Below are 24,694 nucleotides of genomic sequence, written 5' to 3' on the forward strand. Positions count from 1 at the left end.
CTATACTGAAACGTGGACCGGCATGACCCATGTTTTGTAAAAATGAATCTACATGTAACCTAAAGGCCTGTATTAAATTTTGGAATTGTTGATTATAAATTTGGAATTGTGAATTATCTTGTCTAGAGTTATGTTAATCTGATTCACTAGTGATTTCATAAACTTTATATCACTCATACTAACAACCGGAGTATACGGTACTAGATAATGAACTGGCTTGTTCGATTGAGCTAGATTGGTTCTCCTCTAGCCTCGTCAAATCGGGATAAGTTAGAGATGTGAAAGAAAAAGCCGATCTTAAATATGAAATTTTTCGTTGAACACCAAATTAACATCTCCTATTAAAAACACTTCACTTTGTAAGCCTTTATTCCGAGGACATACATTTTTATTGGAAAATGCCAGTGCAAAAAAAAAAAAAAAAAAAAATAATAATAATACGAAATAATATTTTATAAAGAACTTTTCTCGGTTTAACGAAAAATAAAGATTTTCTAAAACTCAAAATTTGCATGGCATATTGTATGTATTTCAGATTTATTTTAAATATTCCTATTAAATTCCATGAGAATTTATTTACATTTAACTGTCAAATCGCTTTAATACAATTTGAACTAAAACAAAAATGAAATTATCCACAACTGATGCCATTTAAACAGCACTTTTAATAAATTGAATATAAAAAAAAAAAAAAAACAACAAAAAAGTCATTCCATGCAATTGTTTTTTTTTTTTGCTTTTCTTCCTTTGTTTTTATTTCCACTGCATTCGATAACAGAAAATAAAAATCGAATTTAAATTTTAATAATAAAATTTCATTCGACTTTTTCACTTTTTTTATTTTTTTTTTTTGTACAAGTGTGGCCGAAAAAAATAGATTGATATCCTCCGGAGTCCGTGTAACATCACCACCAGGGACAAAATGGAGAAAATGAACGCGAAAAAATGAATGAATGAATGAACGAATGAGCGAACCAACCAACGAACGAACGAAATACATGAAAATGTATTTGACTCTATTATGTAAATTTTTGTAAATTAACTGTCAATCAAAACAAATACACACGTACGTGTATGGTTATTATGGTACAGGAAGGGAATGGAGAGATGGGAGCAAAAGTAGGGGAGTGATGCGAAAAATACAAATAATATACATCGACACTTTGGGGGTACATTGCACCCGAAACACATATTCCTATGGCTGTCGATAACACCATTTCAGGGTTATTGTATGAAATCGGTGTAAGGTGTAGGTACAGGGATACCGAGTTAAGAAAAAAATTTTCAAAATTGTGGCTTACGTAATTAAGGTCTATGTGCCCTTAAAAGAGGATCGCTGTGTATGTATATCCAAGGCGGTATGAAAAATAATAATTGGGGATATAAGGAACTCAAGTCATTCGGCTATAATGAAATCCAAAGATTTACTAGTATGAGGAGACAAATATCTAGCGGGTCGTTTTCGACTTATTTTATTTGCTCCTATATAGAACATATGACTTTGAGAAGGCTTCATATATATTTTTCATATGAGAGCTATAGTCAGTCAGACTGACTGCCTGAGAATCAACGCCTAGACGGCTAAAGTAATCTTGAAGAATCTTGAAAATTTTCACGTTGGTCAGGTATGCGTAAGGCAATTCGTACTAAAAGGGTACGAAATCTACTAAAATGTACTAAAGCTTCAATACTTTGTATGGAAAAGCGAAATACGCAAGAATTGTGAAATTTTGAATAAGAGTCACTGATGGAGTACAGGATAGATGTACCCAAGGATTTTTGGAAATTCGAACTTCAAGGTTACGAAAAGTTAAAAAATAGTACTAAACTTCTAAAATGCTAACATTTTGTATTATGTGAACGGATAGAGCTAAAAACTTGAATCTTAGTAGGAGAATGGAGATTTGAAAGTAAGTTTGATATATGAAGGTGGTATTGGAAATGTGTACCAAGTGTACGAATTGTAGCAAATAGCACTAAATTTGGAAAAGTTTAGTTAAGGGTGAACGGATGAAGCTTGAATTTCGAAATTTTGTATTGGCGTCCCTATTGGTGGTAGGTTTGTGATAAAACGTGGTTTCGGAAATGTGAACTACAAGTGCACGATAAGTACTAAATAGTACTACATTTGGTACAATTTTGTATAGGGTGAAAAGAAAGTGCTCGAAATCGAAAATTTGGTATAAGCGTCGATGTTCATGTGTAGCTGCTGACATTTGATAGCTAGATTACTGATGGTAAATGTTTTTGAAATTTGGCGATGGTATGGAAATACGTCCTGTATTTATACGAAAAGTACTTAATTGTATTAAATTTGGTATTGAGTAAAGGGATAGGGCTGGAATCCTCAATTTTTATATTTTGGTTCAATCGGTATCTGAAATTGAGATAAGAGGTGGTTTTCGAAATGTGTAGCATTGTTATACGAAAAGTACAAAATAGTACTAAATTTGATATTGGGTGAAGCAATGGGGCTGAAATCCTTAAATTTGATATTGAGTTGTCTTGAGGAGTAGAGTATCAGGAATTGAGATATGGAGGTGTTTCTGAAAATGTATACAATAATTGTTTGAAAAGTACGAAGTATTACTAAATTTGGTACTGGGGAAGGAATAAAGATGGAAACCCGAAATTGGTATCTGAAATTGAGTTATGGAGGTGGTTTTATACGAAATATACTAAATAGTACTAAATTTGGTACTGGAAATCCTGAAATTTGATATAGATGTCAATGTTGGTGTCTGTGGTTAAAATATGTGTGTGGTTCTGGAAATATGTACTTTATGCGCATGAAAAGTACTAAACAGTACTATATTTGGTACAAATTGGTATTAGGGGAACAGATAGTGCTGGAAATCTGAAATTTGGTTTAGAGTCGCTGTTCACGTACAGCTTGCACATATGGGGGAGGTTTCGGAAATGTTTACCATAATCGTACGAAAATACTAAATGGTACTAAATTTAGCCAAGTTTGAAGGAATCTAAATAAAATTCAGAAATTTGATATTTAGATAACTGTTGGTATCTGAGATTGAGATTTAACGGTGATTACGAAATGTGTCCTATATTTGTACTAAATGTTACGAAATTTGGTATTGGGTGAAGGAATTTAAAAATTCTCAAATCAAATTTTATATTTTGGTTTCAATTGGTATCTGAAATTGAGATATGAAGTGGTTTTGCAAATTTGGTATTAAAGGTCTCCGTTGTTATCTGGGATTGAGGTATGAGGTGGTTTTCGAAATGTGTACCATATTTGTACGAAAAGTACTAAATGTTACGGAATTTGGTATTGGGTGAAGGAATAGGGCTCAAAGCCTCAAAATTGATATTTTGGTTTCTGTTGATATCTGGATTTGAGATATGGAGATTGGTTTGGAAATGTGTACTATATTTTTAAGAAAAGTACTAAATAGTACTAAGCTTAGTATTGGGTAAAGGAATAGAGCAGAAATCCGTCCGTGGATAAAATATGGCGGTAGTTTTGGAAATATGTACAGATGAAGCTGATATTTCCAAGTTTTAGTGTTGGGATCCCTGTTGGTCGTAGGTTCGATATTTAAAGTTGGTTTTGGAAATGTGTACTAGAAGTGAACGAAAAGTACTATATTTGGTACACTTGGGTATTGGGTGAATAGATGTTTCTTGAAATCTGAAATTTGGTATTTGTTAATTTGAAGCCGGTATTGTTCGAAACGTACTAAGTGGTACTAGATTGGGTATTGGGTGAAGGAATAGAGCTTAATTCCCGAAATTTCATATTGAGGTATCTGCTGGTATCTGGGTCTGAGATTTGGAGAAGGCTTTGGAAGTGCGTACTATAGTTGTTCGAAAAATAGTAAGTGGTACTAAATTTGGTGAAGGGATAGAGCTGAAAACGTGGAATTTTATATTGCCATATCTGTAGCAATCTAAAATTACACGAAAGTACTAAATTTGAGTTGGAATCCTGAAATTTGATATTTTTGTCTCTGTTGGTATCTTGTGACGAGATCTTGTGGTGGTTTGGAAATGCGCACCAAAATTGTTCGAAAAGTTGTAAATGGTTCTAATTTTGGATCACTGTTGCTGTCTAGGGAGGAAAAGCTGTAGATCTTTTTGGATATGCGTACTAAATTTGTATTGAGTTAAGGAACAGATCTAAGATTCTGAAATTTTATATTGAGGTCACTGTTGGTTTCTAGGGTTAACATATGGAGACGTTGAAATAGTTTCGGACAGAAAAATTGGACGTGGGTCCATTGTGCAATGATGTTACTAATATCCTCCATGGTAAACTTCAAATCGAAGGATTTCGAAGACTTTTTGGTATTAAAGGTAAATTTTTTTATTATTATTTCCGAAGAAGAAATACTTGAATAAATTATAAAACCATGGAAATCTGAAAATGTAGCACGATTTCTAAACTTTTGATTAAAATTTTTAACAAACTGAACATATTGGGCATTTTGAGTACTAAAAAGGCCTAAGACGAACGGTTGGAACAAATCGAAAATTTTAAGGTGGACTGAAGAAGAAGCGGCACTTACAAGTATCTGTATAGTTTATGTCCAACTTAGGCAACCGATACTGGATTCTATGATCCAAAATTCAATAAAATTGAACAAGTGTGGCATAGTTGATGGCGCATTATTTATATAAAATTAGAGGGATATGTACATACAATTTTGGAAGCAATTTTGTAATTAAAACAAAAATTCATTCACTAAATCTATAAATTTTACAAACAGCTCAGCTCAAACTATCTATCTTCTTGTAAGAACAACGTTCCATGCATGCATCTATAGCTTATAAATGTCCATGGAAATGGTTTAAATTCAAAATGTTCATTATACATGTACTCAGGAGAGAATTGACATTTAAAATGTGTATTTAAAAAAGAATTGACAAATGGGTACCACTTTAAGCCAATAAATGGCTGATGTGTCTGACTGCTGTCCTTTTACAGCAAAAAAGACACACAAACCCATATACACTCTTCATAATATGGCCTTTTAAGGACATTTAATACATTGGGCAAAAACGGTTGTAAATATTGTTCCAACAGCAGGCTGTGTGCTGTAGACGGTGACAACCCAAAAAAAATCGTGAAAATATTAAAATTCCACAAAACAACAAAAATGTGTGGCTGGCGCAAAAACCAATCAAAATGCATGTTCTGCCAAAGACAGGCACACGCACTTAAGCCACGAAAATATGCATATTTTCTTAAGAGCAGACAATATGTTATGGGGAATATATCTGAGAGAATTATTTCGGTAAGAACGTATATCTCTGAGGTATCTGTATAATGTGTGTAGACACATACAATCCTGTCAGTTGCAAGAAAAACAAGAACATGTTTTGTAAATAATTTGATGCTTTTTTTTTTGTCTGCCGGATAATAACTAAGTCTGATGATTTGTACGTGAGAATATTAAGGAGATATGTATGTATTTATACACAGATATACACATGCAATTTTAGAAAAGTCAATTTCAAATGTGATTATTTAGATTTTATTTTTTTAATAATGGCATTGCCTTTTTGAAAAGTCAATGTAACTCATGCAAATATTGCAGAGAGAAAAAAACTGGGCTGGAAATGATTTTAAAAAGATAGAACATGAATATCAAATTCAGAGTTCATATGAGTTCAAAGATTTGAAAAATATAAGAAATCAATGTTTTTTTAATTTTAAAATAATTCCTGGAAAACTAATAACTTTATTTTTTTGATATTGGAAGGAGTTTTTCAAATATTTTCTTGAAAAATTGAGAAAGGGCTTATTTAAAAAATTTTAAAGGCCCATGAAATGAGTCCGTTAAGAATTATTCTTAAAATTATTTCTCGGGAACAGGTCCTTCATTAAACTCATAATTAAAACCTAAACCAGCAACGAGGGTATTTAGTTCGGCGGGGTTGAATTTTTGAAATAATTTAAATCATAGACCTAAATTGACTAAAAATACCAAGTTGAAGTTCTTTTAGTACTGGATATCTTAAAAAACATCACTGTCTGAGATCCAGAGTTTCCAGATTCGCAAGCAGGACCTGTAATCAGTATTTTTCACCAATTTTTTAACCTAATTAATCTTTTATATAAAAATCTACGCCCACTTCAACATTTTGATAATTAGCGGGAATCGCTATATGGAGCTTTTGACATAGCATACGATTAGGTCGAACTTGAGAATAAATTGCATATTTTTGCCCACCGAGAGCTTAAAATAATCAATCTCAGCCTAATAGTTTGGAAATTGTGGCAGAAGCTTTAGAAATTGAAACAACCAGAATTTGAATTTTCCTTTTTCAAAGGCCAAAATTAAGACAGACATCTTCAGAAAATCAAATAAAAAGTGATAGCTTTTACACGAAAATTAACACAGCCCTTAAAAATTTACTAGGGTCCTTAGATATATTCTCAATTTTTTTTAAGTTAAAAATTATCGATCTGTTTTGCCGATAAATGTATTCCATTAGTCAATGGGTGCATATTCAAATATATTTCGACTTGTTTACTAAATCTGTTGACCCTGTACATTTGTCCTAAGTCTGATATTATTATATCCTTCACTTTATATGATACATTCGATCATTTTTGAAAATTATTGAAATGTGAGGGATGTACGAGAAAATCTAATATATATTTCTAATATTATGCGAATAAATCTTAATCAAAAATGTAACCATTTTTGGGGGTGGTATGAAAAGGAGTGGGCTGGAAAAATGTCAAATGTTATCAATTTAAAAAAGAATCAATGACTTCTTTCGCAAATTATAAGAGATCTAAGTATTGAAGATTTGACCTTTATGTGGCGGACGTACCAGAAGGGGTGGGTCAATATCTATCATGCTCACATGAGATCTTCTGTTGGATGAAATATTGGAATGTGTGAAATTTGGAAGGAATCTAACAGTAATTTAGAATTTCATGAGCGTTTTGTTATTTAAAATGTGAACCCTTTCTAGAAGAGGTACCAGAAGGAGTGGATATATCCCACCATCACATCCGATTATGTGTTAACAAAAATATTTGGATTTGCCAACTTTGAAAATAATCGGATGCTTATTTCATTTTCTGTGAGAGATAAAATTATTCAAAATTTTGGACCCGTTGTAGGGGAGGTACCAAAAGAAGTGGTCTAGTATATTATAGCTTCACATCTCATCTTGTTTTGATAGGAAAATTGAGAAGTGTCGAGTTTGAAAGGAATCGAATGTTCATTTCTCGTTTTACTAGCAGTATGGTTATTAACAATTTTGAACCTTTCTGGGGAGGTACTAGAAGTAGGGGTCCGAACCGTCATATCCTTATTCCACACCTAGAGTTGTTAGAAATATTGGGATGTACGAAATGTGAAGACAATCTGGACCGCTTTTTATAAGAGTTATGATTATTTCAATTTTTTATCTTTTCTGGTGGAGGTACTTGATGGAGTGGACCAATAATGTCCATTTATGAACCTAACTTAGCGCTGATAGAAATATTAAAATGTACAAAATTTGAACGAAATTGAATAATCCTTTCTTGTTCTATGAGGTAAATTATTTTTTATGGAAATGTTGACCCTTTGTGGGGTAGGTGCCAAAAGGATTAGACCGATGTTACCCATCTTTGAACTCGATCCAAGTATGACAATTATAATACAATGTACTAAGTTTGGATCAAATCGGATAATCCCTTCGATATTTATCGTGGAAGAAAGACAGACAGACGGACAGACATCCCTAGAGCGACTCCAAATGTCTAAAGAAACCTAGGATCTAAAACCGTTATTTCTATGGTGCACGTTTTTATCGTATTCAATGATTTATACCCTCTCTAGCCATATGGCGGAGGATATAAAAATCTCCAATGATTGCTTATAAAATATTGTTAAAAAATGCACGAATGCATCCTTAAAAAGCTTAAATGTTAAATCCTTACTTAAACAATTATATCAATTTTTAAAAATATTTTAAAAAACATATACATTCTCTAAAAATCCCCAACGAGTCCTTAGACATATTTGCAACAAATCACAATCGTTAAAATTCTAGGATGCAATCCTCAGAAATCTAAATGTTCCTAAAATCTTTAGTTGAGTCCTTGAAAATATTTTTAGAAAATAAGAAGTATATTTTAAATTGAATCCTTTTAAAATATATAAATAAATAATTATAGTCCTAAAAATCATGCTACAGTTCAAGTCCTTATATTTTAGTTTGTCCTTGAGTCCTTGAGACCATAACTTGGTCCTTATAATTTTTTTCATTCTCAGATTTACGTCTTGGATATTCAAAAAACCCACGATTGTTTCCTCAAATTTTGTTTAAACAAGTAAAAAAGCAGAAGGTTCGGCCGGATCGAATATTGAATACTCTGCATCATTTGGAAGGAAATTGGAAATTTTCAAAAAAAAAAAAAAAGAAATCTGTTACGATTTTCGTAAAATCAAATATAGGGAATGTGGTCCATACGACTACGTGGACCTGCATAGACAATTTTCTGTCACAGGCTGTAGTACCCATTACGAATTGCAAATACGAAATTTTGAACAATTCCGGTGAATAATGTCGCTAAAATATTCAAAATATCGAATGCAAGAAGGTACCGTTATATGGGAGCTATACGAAGCCTTGGACCTGCATAGGCAATTTATTGTCACAGGCTGTAGTACCCAGGAACTTTAACTTTAGCAACTTTAAATACGAAATTTAAAACAATTCCGGTTAATAATGTCGTTCAAATCGTCAAAATAACGAATATATGGAGGTTTAGTTATATGAGGGCCATACCTAAACGTGGTCTTTTGTAGCCCATTTTCAATATCAAAAGTCCTGCAGACCAAACACACATTTGCGTACAATTATCAACCTATTTCAATTCGTTCGGAAGCTAGAGTGATTTCTACAGATTTTCGAGGTGTTACAAACGGAATGACAAACTTAATATCCCCTCCATACTATGGTGGAGGTTTTAAAAATCTCATAGTGAGTCCTTCAAAAATATTCTTAAGAATTGTACAACTAACGCCTTACACTTATTATTTTCAAAATCCATGATGGAGTCCTTGCAGTTTTCCTAAAAAGACATGACGGAACTCTTAGATATATTTTTAAAAATAACTATACATTTCCTAGAGATGTGGTTTTATCCACTACGAATTAGTCTGCAAAAAGTTCTTGGTATCATAAAAATAATATTTAAGAAAATAATATTCTAATAGCTCTTTATTTGCTGAGTTCGCTTCGTAATGAATTCGTTGAAAAATGCATTAGAAAATTAAACATATATAAATTGTCCACGAGGGAGCTCTTAAAAACGCTACTAGTCCTTTAAAAATCGAAGAAAAAATATTTTTGAAATGTTCATGGTAAAGTCCTCGCGAATGTTGTTCTTGGTTTCTAAAAAACTCCACAAAGGAATTTTTATAAAAAATTCAATATTTTATATTTGGAATTCAAATATAGCAACTTGGAACTTACCTCTTCTGGCAGCCATCTTTTGACACGTTCTTTTGTTTGAAAACCATCACCAACGCCACCATTGTTGTCCCCCCTCAACTCCTCTCGCACACTTTTGTTGCTGTGCGACTTTCTTCGCTTCAGGTCATCCATTAGCATGCTGCGTTTGAGCCTCTCGCTGGCACAGTGTTCGGCCTTAGAGGATTTCGATGGTTGATCTACATCGCTTAACTTATAGATAATCGTGTGTACCCCCGCATCCTGGAGATCCGGTGAGTAGCGGTGTGATGGTTCTATGTAATATTGTTCAGTGGGTGTTTCAATGGTGCCATCAATTAGATTATCATTGGTGAGTATGGCATGTATGTGGGAGTTTTCATCATCTGTAAAGGGAAGAAGAGAAGAAATAAGTTTTACTTCATTTTTTTCTAAGAGAGAGAGAGAGATAGAGAGAGAGAAGAATTGTTGTTCATAGATTAATTGTACAAATTAAACTTTCTTGTTCCCTATTTTGCACTTTTCAAACAAAAGATATTTCATAATTGAATTTGTAAACATTCCTAAAACTTATGACAGCTGTCAACAACAGATTAGTTACTTGGAATTACGAACAAGACTTACCAAAGAACAAAATCACTTTTAACTACGAAACAAAAAAAACGAGAAAAAAAGGACGCCAAGTGAAACTCCCTTAACCTGATCCAACCCTAAAGCCATCCATGGCTTAGCGCGCTCAAAACTACTAAAACTACCTTCTCTTCATAAATAAGGAAATTCCTGGCAAGCTTAAAAAATATTGACAAAAATGTTCATGTTTATCTTGGCAAGAAGCAAAAGAAGAAGGAGAAGAAGCAGAAGCAGAAAAAAAATGCAAGCAAAGAAACTTCCTTCAACTTGAAACTAAAACCAAATAAGAAAGCTAGAGGAATTGCAGCAAAAACCACCCATTCGAGCTGTGGGGGTGGTGGAGGCGGTGGTCTTGTTGGTCTCTGTGTAAAGTGTGCGGTTAAACCAAAATAAATTGTCAATGACATAAAAACTGAAACCCCCAACCCCCAATTGCAGGCGAACAGCAACATACCAGCCATAAAATTCCATAAAATAATTCTTGGCAAAATCTTTTTAAAAGTAAAACAAGAAGAGACAAAAAAATCGAAAGCAAAAAAAAAAAAAACAACACACGGAAGAAAATAACCACACATCGTCGTTATTACTTCAAAGGATTTCCAAAGGCAAAAGAATTGGAGAAAAGGACAAGGGACGGGGTGGGGCAGCAAACTATCAGACTGCGCTCAAACAAAGCCAACATACCACAGCTCCATTGAAGCATAAGGCGAAGGAGTAGGGAATATTAAAACCAAAGTTTATGCATTAAATCAATTTGCCAACCAACAACAATAAACAGCAGAAAAAAAGGAGAAGAAGGACCAGACCACTAGAGCGTTGAAAAAAAAAAAAAACACAATATCATTGTTTTTTCTTGTGATTTTATTCTCATTTGTTCTTTGTTTATTGCATCGTCTTGTAATCGTGTTGGTATGCGAAAGGAAAACAATTGTGTTTTGGAATTTTTTTTCTGCTGTCGTAGTTTTCTCTCGTCTCTTTAGGTTAAAGGGTAGTGGGTCTCGATGGGCTACAGTGAGTGCAGCGTGATTGAAAAACGAATTTCGGACTGTATAATGTTATTATGAGGTCATTTGAGAAAAATTATAGCTCAAAAAAATTTTATTAGTATCTGAACATAAAAATTGTATCGTTAAAAAATTGATTCAAAAATTGATTAGCCAGATATTTACATTCCTCAGGAAAAATATAACAAATTATGGCTTAGGTTTCCTTATCCGTGAGTAGTTTCCAGGAGTACTAAAACGTTGTAGTATTTAAGGTTCGATGGCACGCGGCTTTAGAAAATGCGTTGCATACATAATCAGGATGAGCATAAAAAAATGTTGGTCCCGTAGCCGTCAGGCACAATCAAGGAGAACCCTAATTAACACATGTTAAATATTTTGTAGAGAAATTTACTATCCACAAAACACCTTGTATAGTTAACAGCCAATTTAGCTGAAAATATTGACAATCTCAAAAGACGAAACACATTTTTAGTTAAATATGTCTACCAATTTTTCAAAAAGTTATTTAAATTTTTTTTAATAAAAATTCTTGACTTTTTCGTACAAGAAGTTCTTTAATATAATCATACCTGCAAATTTTTCATAACATTTCACAGCACAATAGCCACTCTGGGTTTTGGATTCTAAGTGGACTTAAGGGAACTTGTTTGTAGATCAAAACCCCGAAGGAGTTTACTCCAAAACGTCGGTAAGGCCTCTGTAGAGTTTTGACTGTATACAAAGGGACTCCTTAAGATTGAGATATATTTTGCAATATTTAAGATAAAGATTTGAAATTTAATAGAAATACATCCAGAATTATTGATACAATCAGTTAGTCCTATAGATCCATTTTTAAAGAACCAATTAAGGATAAATGCGATTTCATGTAAGTTTTAAGTTTCAGATATGTTTTACATTTAATCTCGCCAAATGTTGGTATTATAAGCTCTTATGGACCGAAGTATTCCACTTCATTTAATATTGAAAAAAAAATATTGCCATGAGCATCTAACATTTATTTACATAATTCCATGATACCAGAAGGAGTGAGCAGATGAATTATTTATTCACGTCAGATTTCAGGTTACCAAATTATAAAAGAATCGCTGTTTCGCAAATTATAAGAGATATAACTGTTGAAAATTGCGACCCTATGTGGGAGACGTACGAGAAGGATTGGTCTGATATATTTCATCTTCACACCAGATCTTGTGTTAATAGAAATATTGGAATATGTGAAATTTGAAGAGAATCGGAGAATGCTGGTTATTCAAAATTTTGACCTTTTATGGAGGAGGTCCCAGCAGGAGTGGACCGAAATATTCAATCTTTACACACGGTTTTGTGTTAGTAGAAATATTGGGATGTGCTAAGTTTAAAAATAATAATAATAATAATAATAATAATAAAAATAATAATAATAATAATAATAATAATAATAATAATAATAATAATAATAATAATAATAATAATAATAATAATAATAATAATACTAATAATAATAATAATAATAATAATAATAATAATAATAATAATAATAATAATAATAATAATAATAATAATAATAATAATAATAATAATTATAAAATAAATCGGATGCTTTACAGTTATTCAAAATTATAACCGCTTCATGGGGGAGGTACCAGAAGGAGTGGACCGATTCTTATTTCCAATTTTATAATTCTTTTGGTTATTTTAAACTTTGACTCTTTGTGGAGGAGGTACCAGAAGTAGTAGACCGATACATTCCGTCTTTACAATATTGTGATGTGTGTAATTTAATGAGAATGGGACATCACATCACATTTTATAAGAGTTATAATTATTTAAAATTTTGACCCTTTGTGGGGCGGTACTTGATGAAGTGTACCGATATTGTCCATTTTCGAATCTGCCCTTGCACTTTACAAAGTTGGAGAAAAATCGGATAGCAGTATTTTTTTTTTTTTTTTTTTTTTTTTTTTGAAAGTGTCGACCTTTTGTGGAAAAGCTACCAGAAGAAGTGGACCGATATTGAACAACTCCGAACTCGATCTAAGTTTGATAATAATGTTACGATGTACCAAGTTCGGACCATATTGGATACTCCCTTCGAGATGGACGGACATCGCTACTTCGAATCCAAATGTCGAAATGTCAAATGGATTTGGTCCAAAGAGGCCTAGGGTCTAAAACTATTATTTCGATGAGGCATATTTTGGCCGTATCATATGATATATACCCTCTCCAGCCATCTAGCTGAGGGTATAAAAACATACGATTCACAGGGTGAGATGAAAAAACTGCAACCAACTTCAGACTGCTGTCATTTCTAAGCCACTCGTCCGACAGCTGTTAAAATGATTCCAGTGACAGCTCATTATATTGTGTACAAGCAAAAAAGCATTTTGTTGAGAATTTTCCAGGAAAAAAGTTATTCGTGATGGAATTCAAGCGTGATAGTGTGATTTCTTTATATTTGGCTGGTGGTTATGTGGTTATCGTTAGAGCACTTCAGCATTTAAATGGGAATCAATATTTTGTGTCTCGTACCATCGCCCGTAATCGTGATACTGGTAGCGTAGCGACGTCAAGAAAGTGGACGGAAGAAAACAGCAACATCAGCAGAAATTGTACGAAAAGTAAAGGAGCGACTTGATCGAAATCCGTGTCGCAGTGGCCGAAAAATGGCTCGTGCGCTGAACATATCGCAATATTCCTTTCGGCAAATATTGAAAAAGGAGCCACCGCAACAGAAAGAAAATAGACTCAAAAGAGCTGAAGAGTTGACCAAAAGTGTGAACTGCCCAATTTTGTTTTCTCCGATGAGAAAACATTCGTTGTCCGGCAGTTTAAAAACAAACAAAATCATCGTGGTTACTTGCCAAAGAGGTCAGCTGAAAATGTGCACCTCCGAATAGCCACCAGAACTCAAGCGCCGGCCACGGTGATGCTGTGTGCCGCCATAACAGCCGATGGTCACTCTCCGCTCGTATTGATCGATCGTGCCATCAGAATAAATGCCACAAAAATCTCCGGATACCAATCCGTTGGACTATTGTGTCTGGAGTATTTTGGAAAGCAAGGTTGGCACTAATACATACCAAAGTGTCAATCATCTCAAGTAAGCGCTTCGCCGTTAATGGGCCAAAAACCGCAGAGCAATTTTTAGGTAGCGTGTGACGGTTTCATTGGCTGTTTGAAGGCCATAATTCGTGCCAAAGGTGACCAATTCGAACAAATCTAAACTCATTATAAAATTTGATGCTGATTCCGAAATGTTTTGCTTTCATTCAATAAAATAAAAAAAAAAAATAAATTAAAAATTGTCTTGTGTGACTTATGACAAATTGAAAATCATTAAAAAAAACTACATTTCATTAATTTTATAAAAAGTATTCGAAATGTTGTTAAATGTCAACATTTTGTATATAGAGTATATGATATGACACAGAGCCAAGTCATTAACTGCATTTTCTAAATTTAAACATTGAACTCTTCGTAGATAGAAAACCTGTTTTCAAGTTTTGACGAAAATATATTAGATGTAGCATCATATATAAATAAGGACCAATTAAACATAGGTTTGGCCGCTTAAACCTTCCCCTGATATTAAAAAGAGTGATTCCGTTGAAGGTTAATAGTACATCTAGTCAACAGTAAAACACCTGCTATGCTACTCACAACATCATTCACACCACTGTCTTCCAGATAATAATTCAAATTATATTTTTTTAATATCCGACATCTCCTTAATCGTTTAAAACATTTTTTTTCTTTTAATTGTTGAGACTACTTCAGTTCTGAGCGTTATTTTTCAAGACCATGGCTTTCGTTAAGGATCGTTTTCCACCAATGCAATATTATTGCAAATAAATCATTATGAATTTTTTATTTTCTTGTTGCATGTTTTCTCATAAATTGTTGACAATGGTTCGGAGTTTTTATTTTTCCACTCTCATCAAAAACATAACCACACACACACATTTCTCTATGCGATTGTGAGGCTAAAACCTCCTTCTACAATTCTTAAGTGTCCTTAGCAGCACTTTTTTCTCATTTCCCACAACAGCGAATTGGAAAAAAAAAAAGACAAGAATAGTTTTTATTGTTGACTTTTTCTTCTTCTTCTTCTCGGTTTTTCATTCATCTTCGAACACAAGGACATTTGTGTTTTTTTTTTTTTAATATTTATTTCTATTATTTTTACTTTTGCCGTTTGGAAATCGATAAGGATTTATGTTCTTCAATGGCTAAAGCAACAATATTGTGAAGTATTCTTGGGAGAATATCAACTTTCGTGGTTGTTGTTGTTGCTGTTAGTTTTGTGTCCTCCTTTGGCTTTGGAGACCAGAATAACAAACCAAATCTAATGTCTAGTGAATTATAGTGTCTTGGTTTATAGTTTCAATACGTTTAGGGTCCTTTGGCAAATGCAGTCACTCAGTCAGCCAGCAGCGTTAAGGGACTAGGCAAATGCCCTGGGTGTGTGCGTGTGTGTGTGTCAAGAGCCTTTCCTTTCAAATATCATAATGTTAACATTGATAAAGTATCTCAAATCAAAAGCTTAACTTTGTTGCAACGGATATGAATTGAAACGGAAGGAAAGACCATATTTTACGCTTTTAATCTTCCTGTGTGTGTGAGTTTGAATATTTTTTTTTGCCCAGCCATTCACAATTTATTATTTCACATTTTCGTGCATATTTATTCAAAAGTGTGCAAACGATCCCCAAGTCTATCCAAAACACAAAAAAAGAAAAAAAAACTTTTTTGTTCCAAAAATGAATGGAGTGTAGGGGACCCACCAACCAGCTACAAGACCGAAAAGGTATTGCAGCTGTTACTTGATTTATTTGAAAAGTTTAATTGAGCCCCAATGCATAAATCCAACAACTCGAGTTCGTTCATCCAACGACAACAACAACAATCAACCTGTTTTTATTTGCAACATGAATCCAATGAGGGTATTGATAGTCAAGTTTGAAGTATGACCTGGTGCCTTAGCTGCTTGGCTCTGAATTGAAGGGGGGGAAATGTACGTTCAAATTGACATTTGGAGAAGTTCATAAATGCCAAAAAGAAAATTCGGTTGCCTGGATAGATGAAGTTTTTTGTGTTTTTTTTTGTCGAATCTGAAGTAAATTCATACATCAATCAGTTTTGTTGGGATGCGTCTGTATGTCGTTCAATATCCAGGTGAAAATTACTTTTGAAAGGAAATATATTATTTTAAAGGGTAAGTAGAGGGTGAGATGAAAAACTGCAACCAACTTCAGTCAATATATTATTTTAAGGGTAAGTACAGGGTGAAATGAAAAAACTGCAACCAACTTCAGACTGCTGTCATTTTTAAGCCACTTGTCCGACAGCAGTTAAAATTATTCCGGTGACAGCTCATTATATTGTTTATAAGCCTACAAAAGCATTTTGGTGAGAATTTTCCAGAAAAATGTTATTCATAATGGAATTGAAGCGTGATGGTGTGATTTCGTTATATTTGGCTGGAAAACCACAAGTGGCTATCGTTAGAGTGCTCCAGCATTTAAATGTGAATAAATCTTTTGTGTGTCGCACCATTGCTCGTTACCGTGATACTGGTAGCGTAGCTCGACGTCAAGGAAGTGGACGGAAGAAAGCAGCAATAGCAGCAGAAATGGTTGGAAAAATAAAGAAGCGACTTGATCGAAACCCGCGTCGCAGTGGCCGAAAAATGGCTCATGGGCTGAACATATCACAACATTCCATTCGGCAAATATTGAAAAATGAGCTTGGGGTGAAGCTATTGAAATTCCAAAAAAAACAAGAACTTATACTGCAACAGAAAGAAAATGGAGTCAAAAGAGCTAAAGAGTTGCTTCGCTTGGCCGAAAGTGGTGAACTGCCGGATTTGGTTTTCGCCGATGAGAAAACATTCGTTGTCTAGGAGTTTGTCAACAAACAAAATGACCAATGAGGTCAGCTGAAAATGTGCACCTTCGGTTGGCCAACAGAACTCAAGGGCCAGCCATGGTGATGGTGTGGGCCGCCATAACAGCCGATGGCAGCTCTCCGCTCGTATTAATCGACCGTGGCATCAGAATAAATGCCGAGTATTATCGCGAAAATATTCTGGAGGGTGTATTAAAGCCTTGGGCATGCAAACATTTTGGCGGCAGACCTTGGACATTCCAACAGGTCTCAGCGTCATTGCACTCAGCACGCTCCATCCAAGATGAGGTTCCTTGCTTCATTTCCAGGGCACAATGGTCACCAAAATCTCCGGATGTGGCAAGACTATTGTGTCTGGAGTATTTTGGAAAACAAGGTTGGCACTAAAAAATACCAAAGTGTGCCAAAATACCGCAGAGCAACATTCGGGCAGCGTGTGACGGTTTCTTTGGTCATTTGCATGCCATAATTCGTGCCAAAGGTGACCATTCCGAACAAACCTAAACTTATTCTAAAATTTAATGATATTTCCGATATTTTTTGCTTTCATTCAATAAAATTAAAAAAAATATGGCCTTTAACTTTGTTGCAGAATTTTTTCGGAGGGAATATGTTGATTGGAATGGGAGGACTTCTGCATTATACTAAGAAACCGAATTGGATGACAAGATTGAAGGACACATTTTATATCTGAAGAATTAAACGTGAAAGAAATAGGAAGCCAATTTGAAAATATCAGTCGGTTTGCTGAGAATCAGTATTATTCAAAATTTCGACAAAATTTGGGGAGGTACCAAAAATTTAGTACGAGTGAGGATGACTTGTGGCAGTGTCCATATTTCCTTTGCTTCCAATGACTCATTGGTATCTTACAACTATCTTGCAACAGATAAGGTTGGAAAAACGGGCACCTACGAGTTCTACAACCGCAGATTCTTTCTTTCCACGTCGTCCATGCATACCACAGCTATCTGCGATGAGATTGGAAGCAGGAACAAGGTTCTCAAGTCTCTAGCTTGCAGTACTCGATAAACTGATATGGAAACCTTGTTGACCTCTTACAACGCAATAGGTCAGTCTGTGGTGCACTATGCGGTTCGGTTGTGGTTTATGCTATGCAGTGGAAAAATATATATTTATGCCAGAGCGCCGACGTTAAAACCCCAACGGTATGCCTCCTCATGACACCTGTCAACCATATCGAAAGTCTCCCAGATATGTAGGGAAAAACTTCATGGTTATAGAGAGAGAGAGAGAGAGAGAGAGAGGGAGAAAGAGAGAGAGAAAATGTACAGTGAGTAAAGTACACGGAGACCATGTCTCATCACATTTGAGGAGCGAGGGCTGGCCCGACAACACGAGTAGTTTTGGGACAATAAAGATCCGGATGTTGCAGCCGCATCAATTCGTATTCAGTTCTGATAGAACCACATGTCGAACACCTTAAAGGTCTTCCACACACGTGGTAATAATGACAGAGAGGGGGAGAGAGAGGGAGAGAGAGGGAGAGAGAGAAAGATATAAGAGAGAGCCTCTAGATCAGCAGGACGGAAAGGATTCACTGAGAATATAGAATGAATACCGTTCTTGGAGATCATCTCCCTCCAATCGCAACAGAAGATCACAGTTAATATCCGGATGGTGGCACAGTTAATATCCGGATGGTGCAACCATCTCAACTCGTAGTGGCACAGTCGTACATGACACGCTGTGCCTTTTTCACTGCCCTAACAAACCTACTCAACTAACTTCAGTATCGTTGTGGACTCAACCTAGACAGGCTGCGTCCCTCGCTGCCGTGGACACATTCCCCATTACAATTATGACGGTTTTGTTTTCGGTCATAAGCCCCATAATGAAATTGGGGTTATAGCCAAAAAAAGTATAACCCTCTTCTCTTGAAAGTAGCGGATATAATCCCCATGATTATGGAAAATGTATCCAAAACGATTGAGGACATGCACATCCTTATCGGCGAGCTATTTTAAAATTGTATATTTTTGTGGGTGTTATTCGACCCGAATGTCCGGGTTTTATCCGGTTCTACAAAACTGATATGTACAAAATGGGTATCATTAGAAAGCCTCTTCACTTCTGCGATAAAGTTTTTTTAACTTTAAAATTTTTTTGTATCCTCTACTTTACATTTTCCCTACTAAAAAATGTCTGTAATCCATAATTTGGTTTCTCGTATTTTATACCTAGCTGTGACAAATCTGATTAAAAATCTCAAATAAAAAAAAACTTCTAAAAACCAAGACTTGGCATCTGTAGGAGTCTAAATAAATCTTTAAAAAATCCACGACTTTGGGCCTTGTGGGAGTCTAGAAAAAAAACCTAAAAAAATCTATGCTTTGGGCATTGTGCGAATCTAGGAAAATTTTTTAAAAAATCCATGCCTTTATGCCTTTTAGGAGCCTAGAAAAAAATTAAAAAAAAAAATGCAAAAAATATCTTTAAAAAATCTCCGCTTTGGGTCTTTAGTGCTTCTGAAAAAATTATTTAAAAAATCACGACTATGGGTCGTTGGTGGGTCTTAATCTTATAAAAATTCAATGCACTTAGACTTCAGAAATATCATAAAAAATATCCAGCCCTACGGCTGAAGAAAGAAAAATATTTGAAAAATGCTATTATATACATGCATGGTCAATGTCGATTATCTCAAGTCGAGGTCTAAAAGTGGACATCATTCTGTATATTCTCTACATATAATTTCATTTAGCAAAAACTTTTTCAGTAGATCCCATAAAGCCACATGCCAACGAAAGGCGAAAATTATCAATATAGGTCCACCGTTTGGTACAGAAGTTGTATAATCCCACACCCGGCCATATATAGTATGTTCCCGGTTTCATTAATTTCGAGATTTCCAGATTTTGCCAAGAATAATATTTTTTTGAGTGATGGTATTAAAATATAATAGTACAACGGTTTTAGTTAGAAATTTATTTAGTGCAGTTGTGGTTTGGGTTGCCACGATCCCGCGTAAAAGGAGTTTTTAACCATATTTAAAATAAGGACCAAAAAGAACCCTCAAGCGTTGACTCGCTCGACCAAATTATTCCTGGTATTCTTATATGCAATATTCCCAAAGATCTTGTATACCTAAAATGCATGGTTTTCGAGGAATCTTAAATCAAAAATTTTAAGAGTGTGAAAGAAAAAAAAAGGGCCCCCTTTGAGGCTTTTTCTTCTCATCAAACCCAAAATTGTGACCTCTAGAATTATATCAGAGTTTTCGGAATATCAGACAAGATTAATTCTATATCACCTGTGGTTCCAGAGTGTGGAATAGGCCCCACTGAACATTTTTCTGCCAATCAACCCAATCAAAATTGTTACCTCTAGAATTATTGAAGAGTTTTATGAATATCAAGCAAGATTATTTCTATATCACCTGTGGTTCCAGAGACATATTGATCTATTGTCGATATTCCATACTTAAATGTTATACATATTCTAATGTGGTAGTGAAATGGGCTCCAGAATTAATCACTAAATCACCTACCCGTTCTCTCTACAGTCTTCTGCTTATAAAGCCAATATGGTTTTCTAAAACTTTTGTTTTCTGAAGAGAAAATTCTTTATAAATATTTTACAGATATAAATATTTTACAGAATTTCAAGTAATCTAGAAAAATATGAAGAAAATATTCTCCAGAAAAAAAACGAAAATTTCGGAAATATTATATTTTTATTTGCCATATTATTTCAAATTGAATTCATTCCACCTTCATTTCTATTTCTTAAAAGCATTGCCAACCAAGACCGTTAAATTAAAAACATCCAAACCAATATCGAAACTTTTGACACTTCGATTGCTGAAAATAAACCCTTATCGCTGCCAAAGTTTCCATATCCCAAAAATATCAAATAACAATTTCCCATCGGCACCCCAGAATTATTAACAAAATCAACTAAAATAAATTTCAATAAACTGTAAAAGACAGCAACAAAAATATACACGCTTTGAATACCAAAAACCTGTTTATTGTCATTTGTTAACTCGTTTAGATTTTTTTCATTTTTCCAAAATCTGTTTTGATTTAGTTGCAACAACTTTAAGCCATGTCAAGAATGAAAAGGAGACAATGTTTTTCTTTTCTAATTTCAAGTATTTCAAATAAATCCATTCAACTACGAGCCACACACATGTTCATCCCCCTCCCCCCATCACTAACACTCATTCCCCTGAAATGACATTGTACTTGATGCCTTTTCTGGAATAAAGGACACGTATTTTTAACCGACCCACAAAATAACTTAACTTTGATGCCTGGTACTCTTCCGCCACTACAATGTGTGTGTGTGTGGGAACATGAACACAATTTTAGTTGTTGTTCGTGCCGTTGTTGTTAAGTTAGGATGCTTTGCTTTAACATTGAGTATGTATGTGATATTGTTTATGACGGATATCAGTAGACATACAAACTTTGTATACATGTTGTTTTTTTTTTTGGAGTACATTTATCCTCTTTTATATTTGTGTTAGCACTCGAGGGATTTATGACTTGGAACGCACAATCAACTACAAGTGCCAGAGTATATCAGAAAAATGTACATCTTAAATATTTATATGTATGTATTTAGGAGCTAGAGAGTCAACATACGGTTGTTATGCGAGAACAACGAGAGAAAAATAAGACTATGATTGGGAGAATTATGGGTGGTAATATTTCCGGAAGTTTAACTGATAATTAGGATATCTGTTGGTGACTGGAATTTGATATGTTTTGAATATTTAAACCTACACAAATAGCCCTAATTTCCAAGGGAATCATCCAAAAACAAATAAATCGGTAAGGTTTTCTTAATTACTAGCATCCGAAGATGAATATCGAATTTTGCGCGAAATTTCAAAGCTGGACCGTTAAGACGCACATTGCTAGCTAAGCCGACTTGAACTTTTTTTTGAGATTTTTTTGTGTTATATTCAGTTGAAAATATTGAATTTTCCGAAAACAAGTTAAAAAGTATCAGTCGGTTTTGCCGACAGATGTATACCATCAGTCAACGATAATCAAAATATATTTTGATGTTAGGATGATTTAAATTGTAGACCCTCTATGGAGTAGGTTCCGAAGGAAGGGCCAATAATGCCTATTTCATATTGATTTGGAATATACAGGCTTCCTTCACTCTACAGGATGAGATAAACAAAAACTTCAACAAAGTCAAACGCCATAATTGTTATTTTTTTTTTTTAAATTTTATTTTTTTTTTTAATTCCCGGCGAAGCGCTTGCTTGAGGTGATCGACACTTTGATATTTTTTAATGCCAAACTTGCTTTCCAAAATAATCCAGACACAATATTCCAACGGATTAGTATCGGGAGGTTTTATGTGGTCATTATGCGCTGGAAATGAAGCGAGGAACCTCATTTTATAACCATTCTTGGGTGGCGCGTGCTGAGTGCGATGGTGCTGAGTCCTGTTGGAATGTCCAAGGTCTGCGGCCCAAATATTTTCGTGCCCACCCAAGGCTTTAATACACCCTCCAGAATATTTTTGCGATAATATTCGGCATTTATTCTGATGCCACGGTCGATTAATAAGAGCGCAGAGCGACCATCGGCTATTATGGCGGCCCATACCATCACCATGGCCGGCGCTTGAGTTCTGGTGGCCAACCGAAGGTGCACATTTTCAGCTGACCTCTTTGGCATGTAAACACGATCATTTTGTTTGTTTACAAACTGCTGAACAACGAATGTTTTCTCATCGGAGAAAACCAAATTCGGCATTTCACCACTTTTGGACAAGCGATGGAACTCTTTAGAGTCTATTTTCTTTCTGTTGCGGTGAAAATTCTTGCACTTTTTGGAATTTCAATGGCTGTACCCCGAGCTCATTTTTCAATATTTGCCGAATGAATTTCTTCCGATCGAGCAAACACATCAATGGAAATCTTATGAAGAGTACTCTCCATTTGCGTTATAAAATATGTAAGAAGATTTGACATATTCCGAGGTTATGGTCATTTCTGGAGAAATCCTTTAAACTAATATTTCCATTGGCCAATATGCCTTCCAGGACATTTTTTTCAGTCCAACATGCACTTCAATGGAAAGGACAAGAAATTTCTTCTGGTCTAACATAAAAATGAATGGAAAGCTTATAAAGAGTACTTTTCATAAGCTTTCCATTGATGCGTACGTTAGACTGGAAGAAATTTCCTGGCCAATGCAAATATCCTGTTCAAAGTATTTCTCCAGAAATAACCAAATACCTCGAAGTCTGTCCAATAGCCCTACACAGTTTTTGGCGCCAATAGATAGTACTCTTCATAGGCTTGCCATGGTTGTGTATGTTCTGTATGAGGGCATATTGGCCCATGAAATTATCCTGTTCAAAGGATTTCTCCAGAAATGGCCATATATTCTGAAATCTAATTTTGGCACTAAATATTTGGGTACTAAATCCAATGCACAACATTCTTCACACATCACACATGGATATTTTGACAACTTAAAATATAATAAGTAAAAAAATACCTTAAAACACTCCACCATTTGGAAGGAAATTGAAAAATTTAAAAAAAGTCCGAAAACTACTACTTAAGTGAAAACCGTTATATAGGGACTATACGAAAACGTGAACCTGCATAAGACATTTTTTGTCTAGGCTATACGAAACCATTACGAACTTCAAATACGAAATTCGAAATAATTCCGGTAAATAATGTCGCTAAAATCATGAAAATACCGTATATCGGGAGGTACCATTATATGGGGGCTATACGAAAACATGGACCGTCATGGCCTATTTACGAACTAAACCTGCCTACTGGTTATCTATGCAGGTATATACAATTTTAGCTTTCTATCTCAATTCGTGATTACAACAGACAGACGGACATCGCTAGATCATCTTAGAATTTTACGCTGATGCAGAATATATATACTTTGTAGGGTCTATTATGAATATTTTGAGAAGTTACTAAAGGAATGACAAAGTTAATATACCCTCCATAGAATGGTTGAGGGAAAAAATTGTATTATTTTGTCCCAACACCCCATTATATTTGCCACAACTGTATAATACAACAAATCGGAAATTTGAAAAAAAAGAAATCCTGAATGAAATCGTTGATTTTTATGTTGTGTAAATACACTGGCAGTATCGCTGGCGGTACTTTAGATATTTTGTTGGAAAATAATCCTCCACAGTTAACATTTGATATTGTTGTTATGGCCAAAGCTTACCCCCTCCCCCCTTTTCCGAAATCAAGCAAATATTGGCTTTACCTTGACGCATGGGTTGATGAAGAAAATGATGATGATGATGACGAGGATGAGAAGAAGGACGAGGACAACGGTGTTGATAATTTGTTATCCCTTGCTGGGTTGTCTTCATGTGCACTGCTACGTGTTGTAGCTCTTTGTTTGGCAGTAATATCCGACATTGAGTTGTAATACAGCTCAAGCAACTGAGGATTTCAGTTGTTTTTCAGGTTTATTTTTTTTCTCTGCCTCCTCCAGTTTTTGTTCACCATAAGCCAAGTTAATAAAGTTTATTTGTATTAAGCATTTACTTTGCTTGCTTGCTTGCCTGCCTGCCTGCCTGCTTTCGCCATAAGACTCTGTTGTTTGTCTAAAAAACGAAGGGGGCCAGTTTGAGTTTATTGTATAATATATAACTTTACTATTAGCACGAATGCCCTGAACGCAGTATATTACTTCCTGCTGCAATAAAGGTTATAAATATTTATGTATTTTTGCAAGCTCCGCTATGTT

General features: G+C 34.6%; 1 protein-coding gene across 1 annotated transcript in view; it reads right to left on the reverse strand.

Moving 5' to 3' along the window:
- Positions 1 to 24,694, reverse strand: part of LOC101900641 (uncharacterized) — a 489,471-nt gene that overhangs the window by 89,745 nt on the left and 375,032 nt on the right. Inside the window, exon 5 of the mRNA XM_059125281.1 lies at positions 9,451 to 9,812. Coding sequence (XP_058981264.1) covers positions 9,451 to 9,812 — 362 coding nt within the window. The remainder of the gene's footprint in view (positions 1 to 9,450; positions 9,813 to 24,694) is intronic.

Source organism: Musca domestica, unplaced genomic scaffold (assembly GCF_030504385.1).
Source record: "Musca domestica strain aabys unplaced genomic scaffold, Musca_domestica.polishedcontigs.V.1.1 33, whole genome shotgun sequence".
Taxonomy (NCBI): Eukaryota; Metazoa; Arthropoda; class Insecta; order Diptera; family Muscidae; genus Musca; species Musca domestica.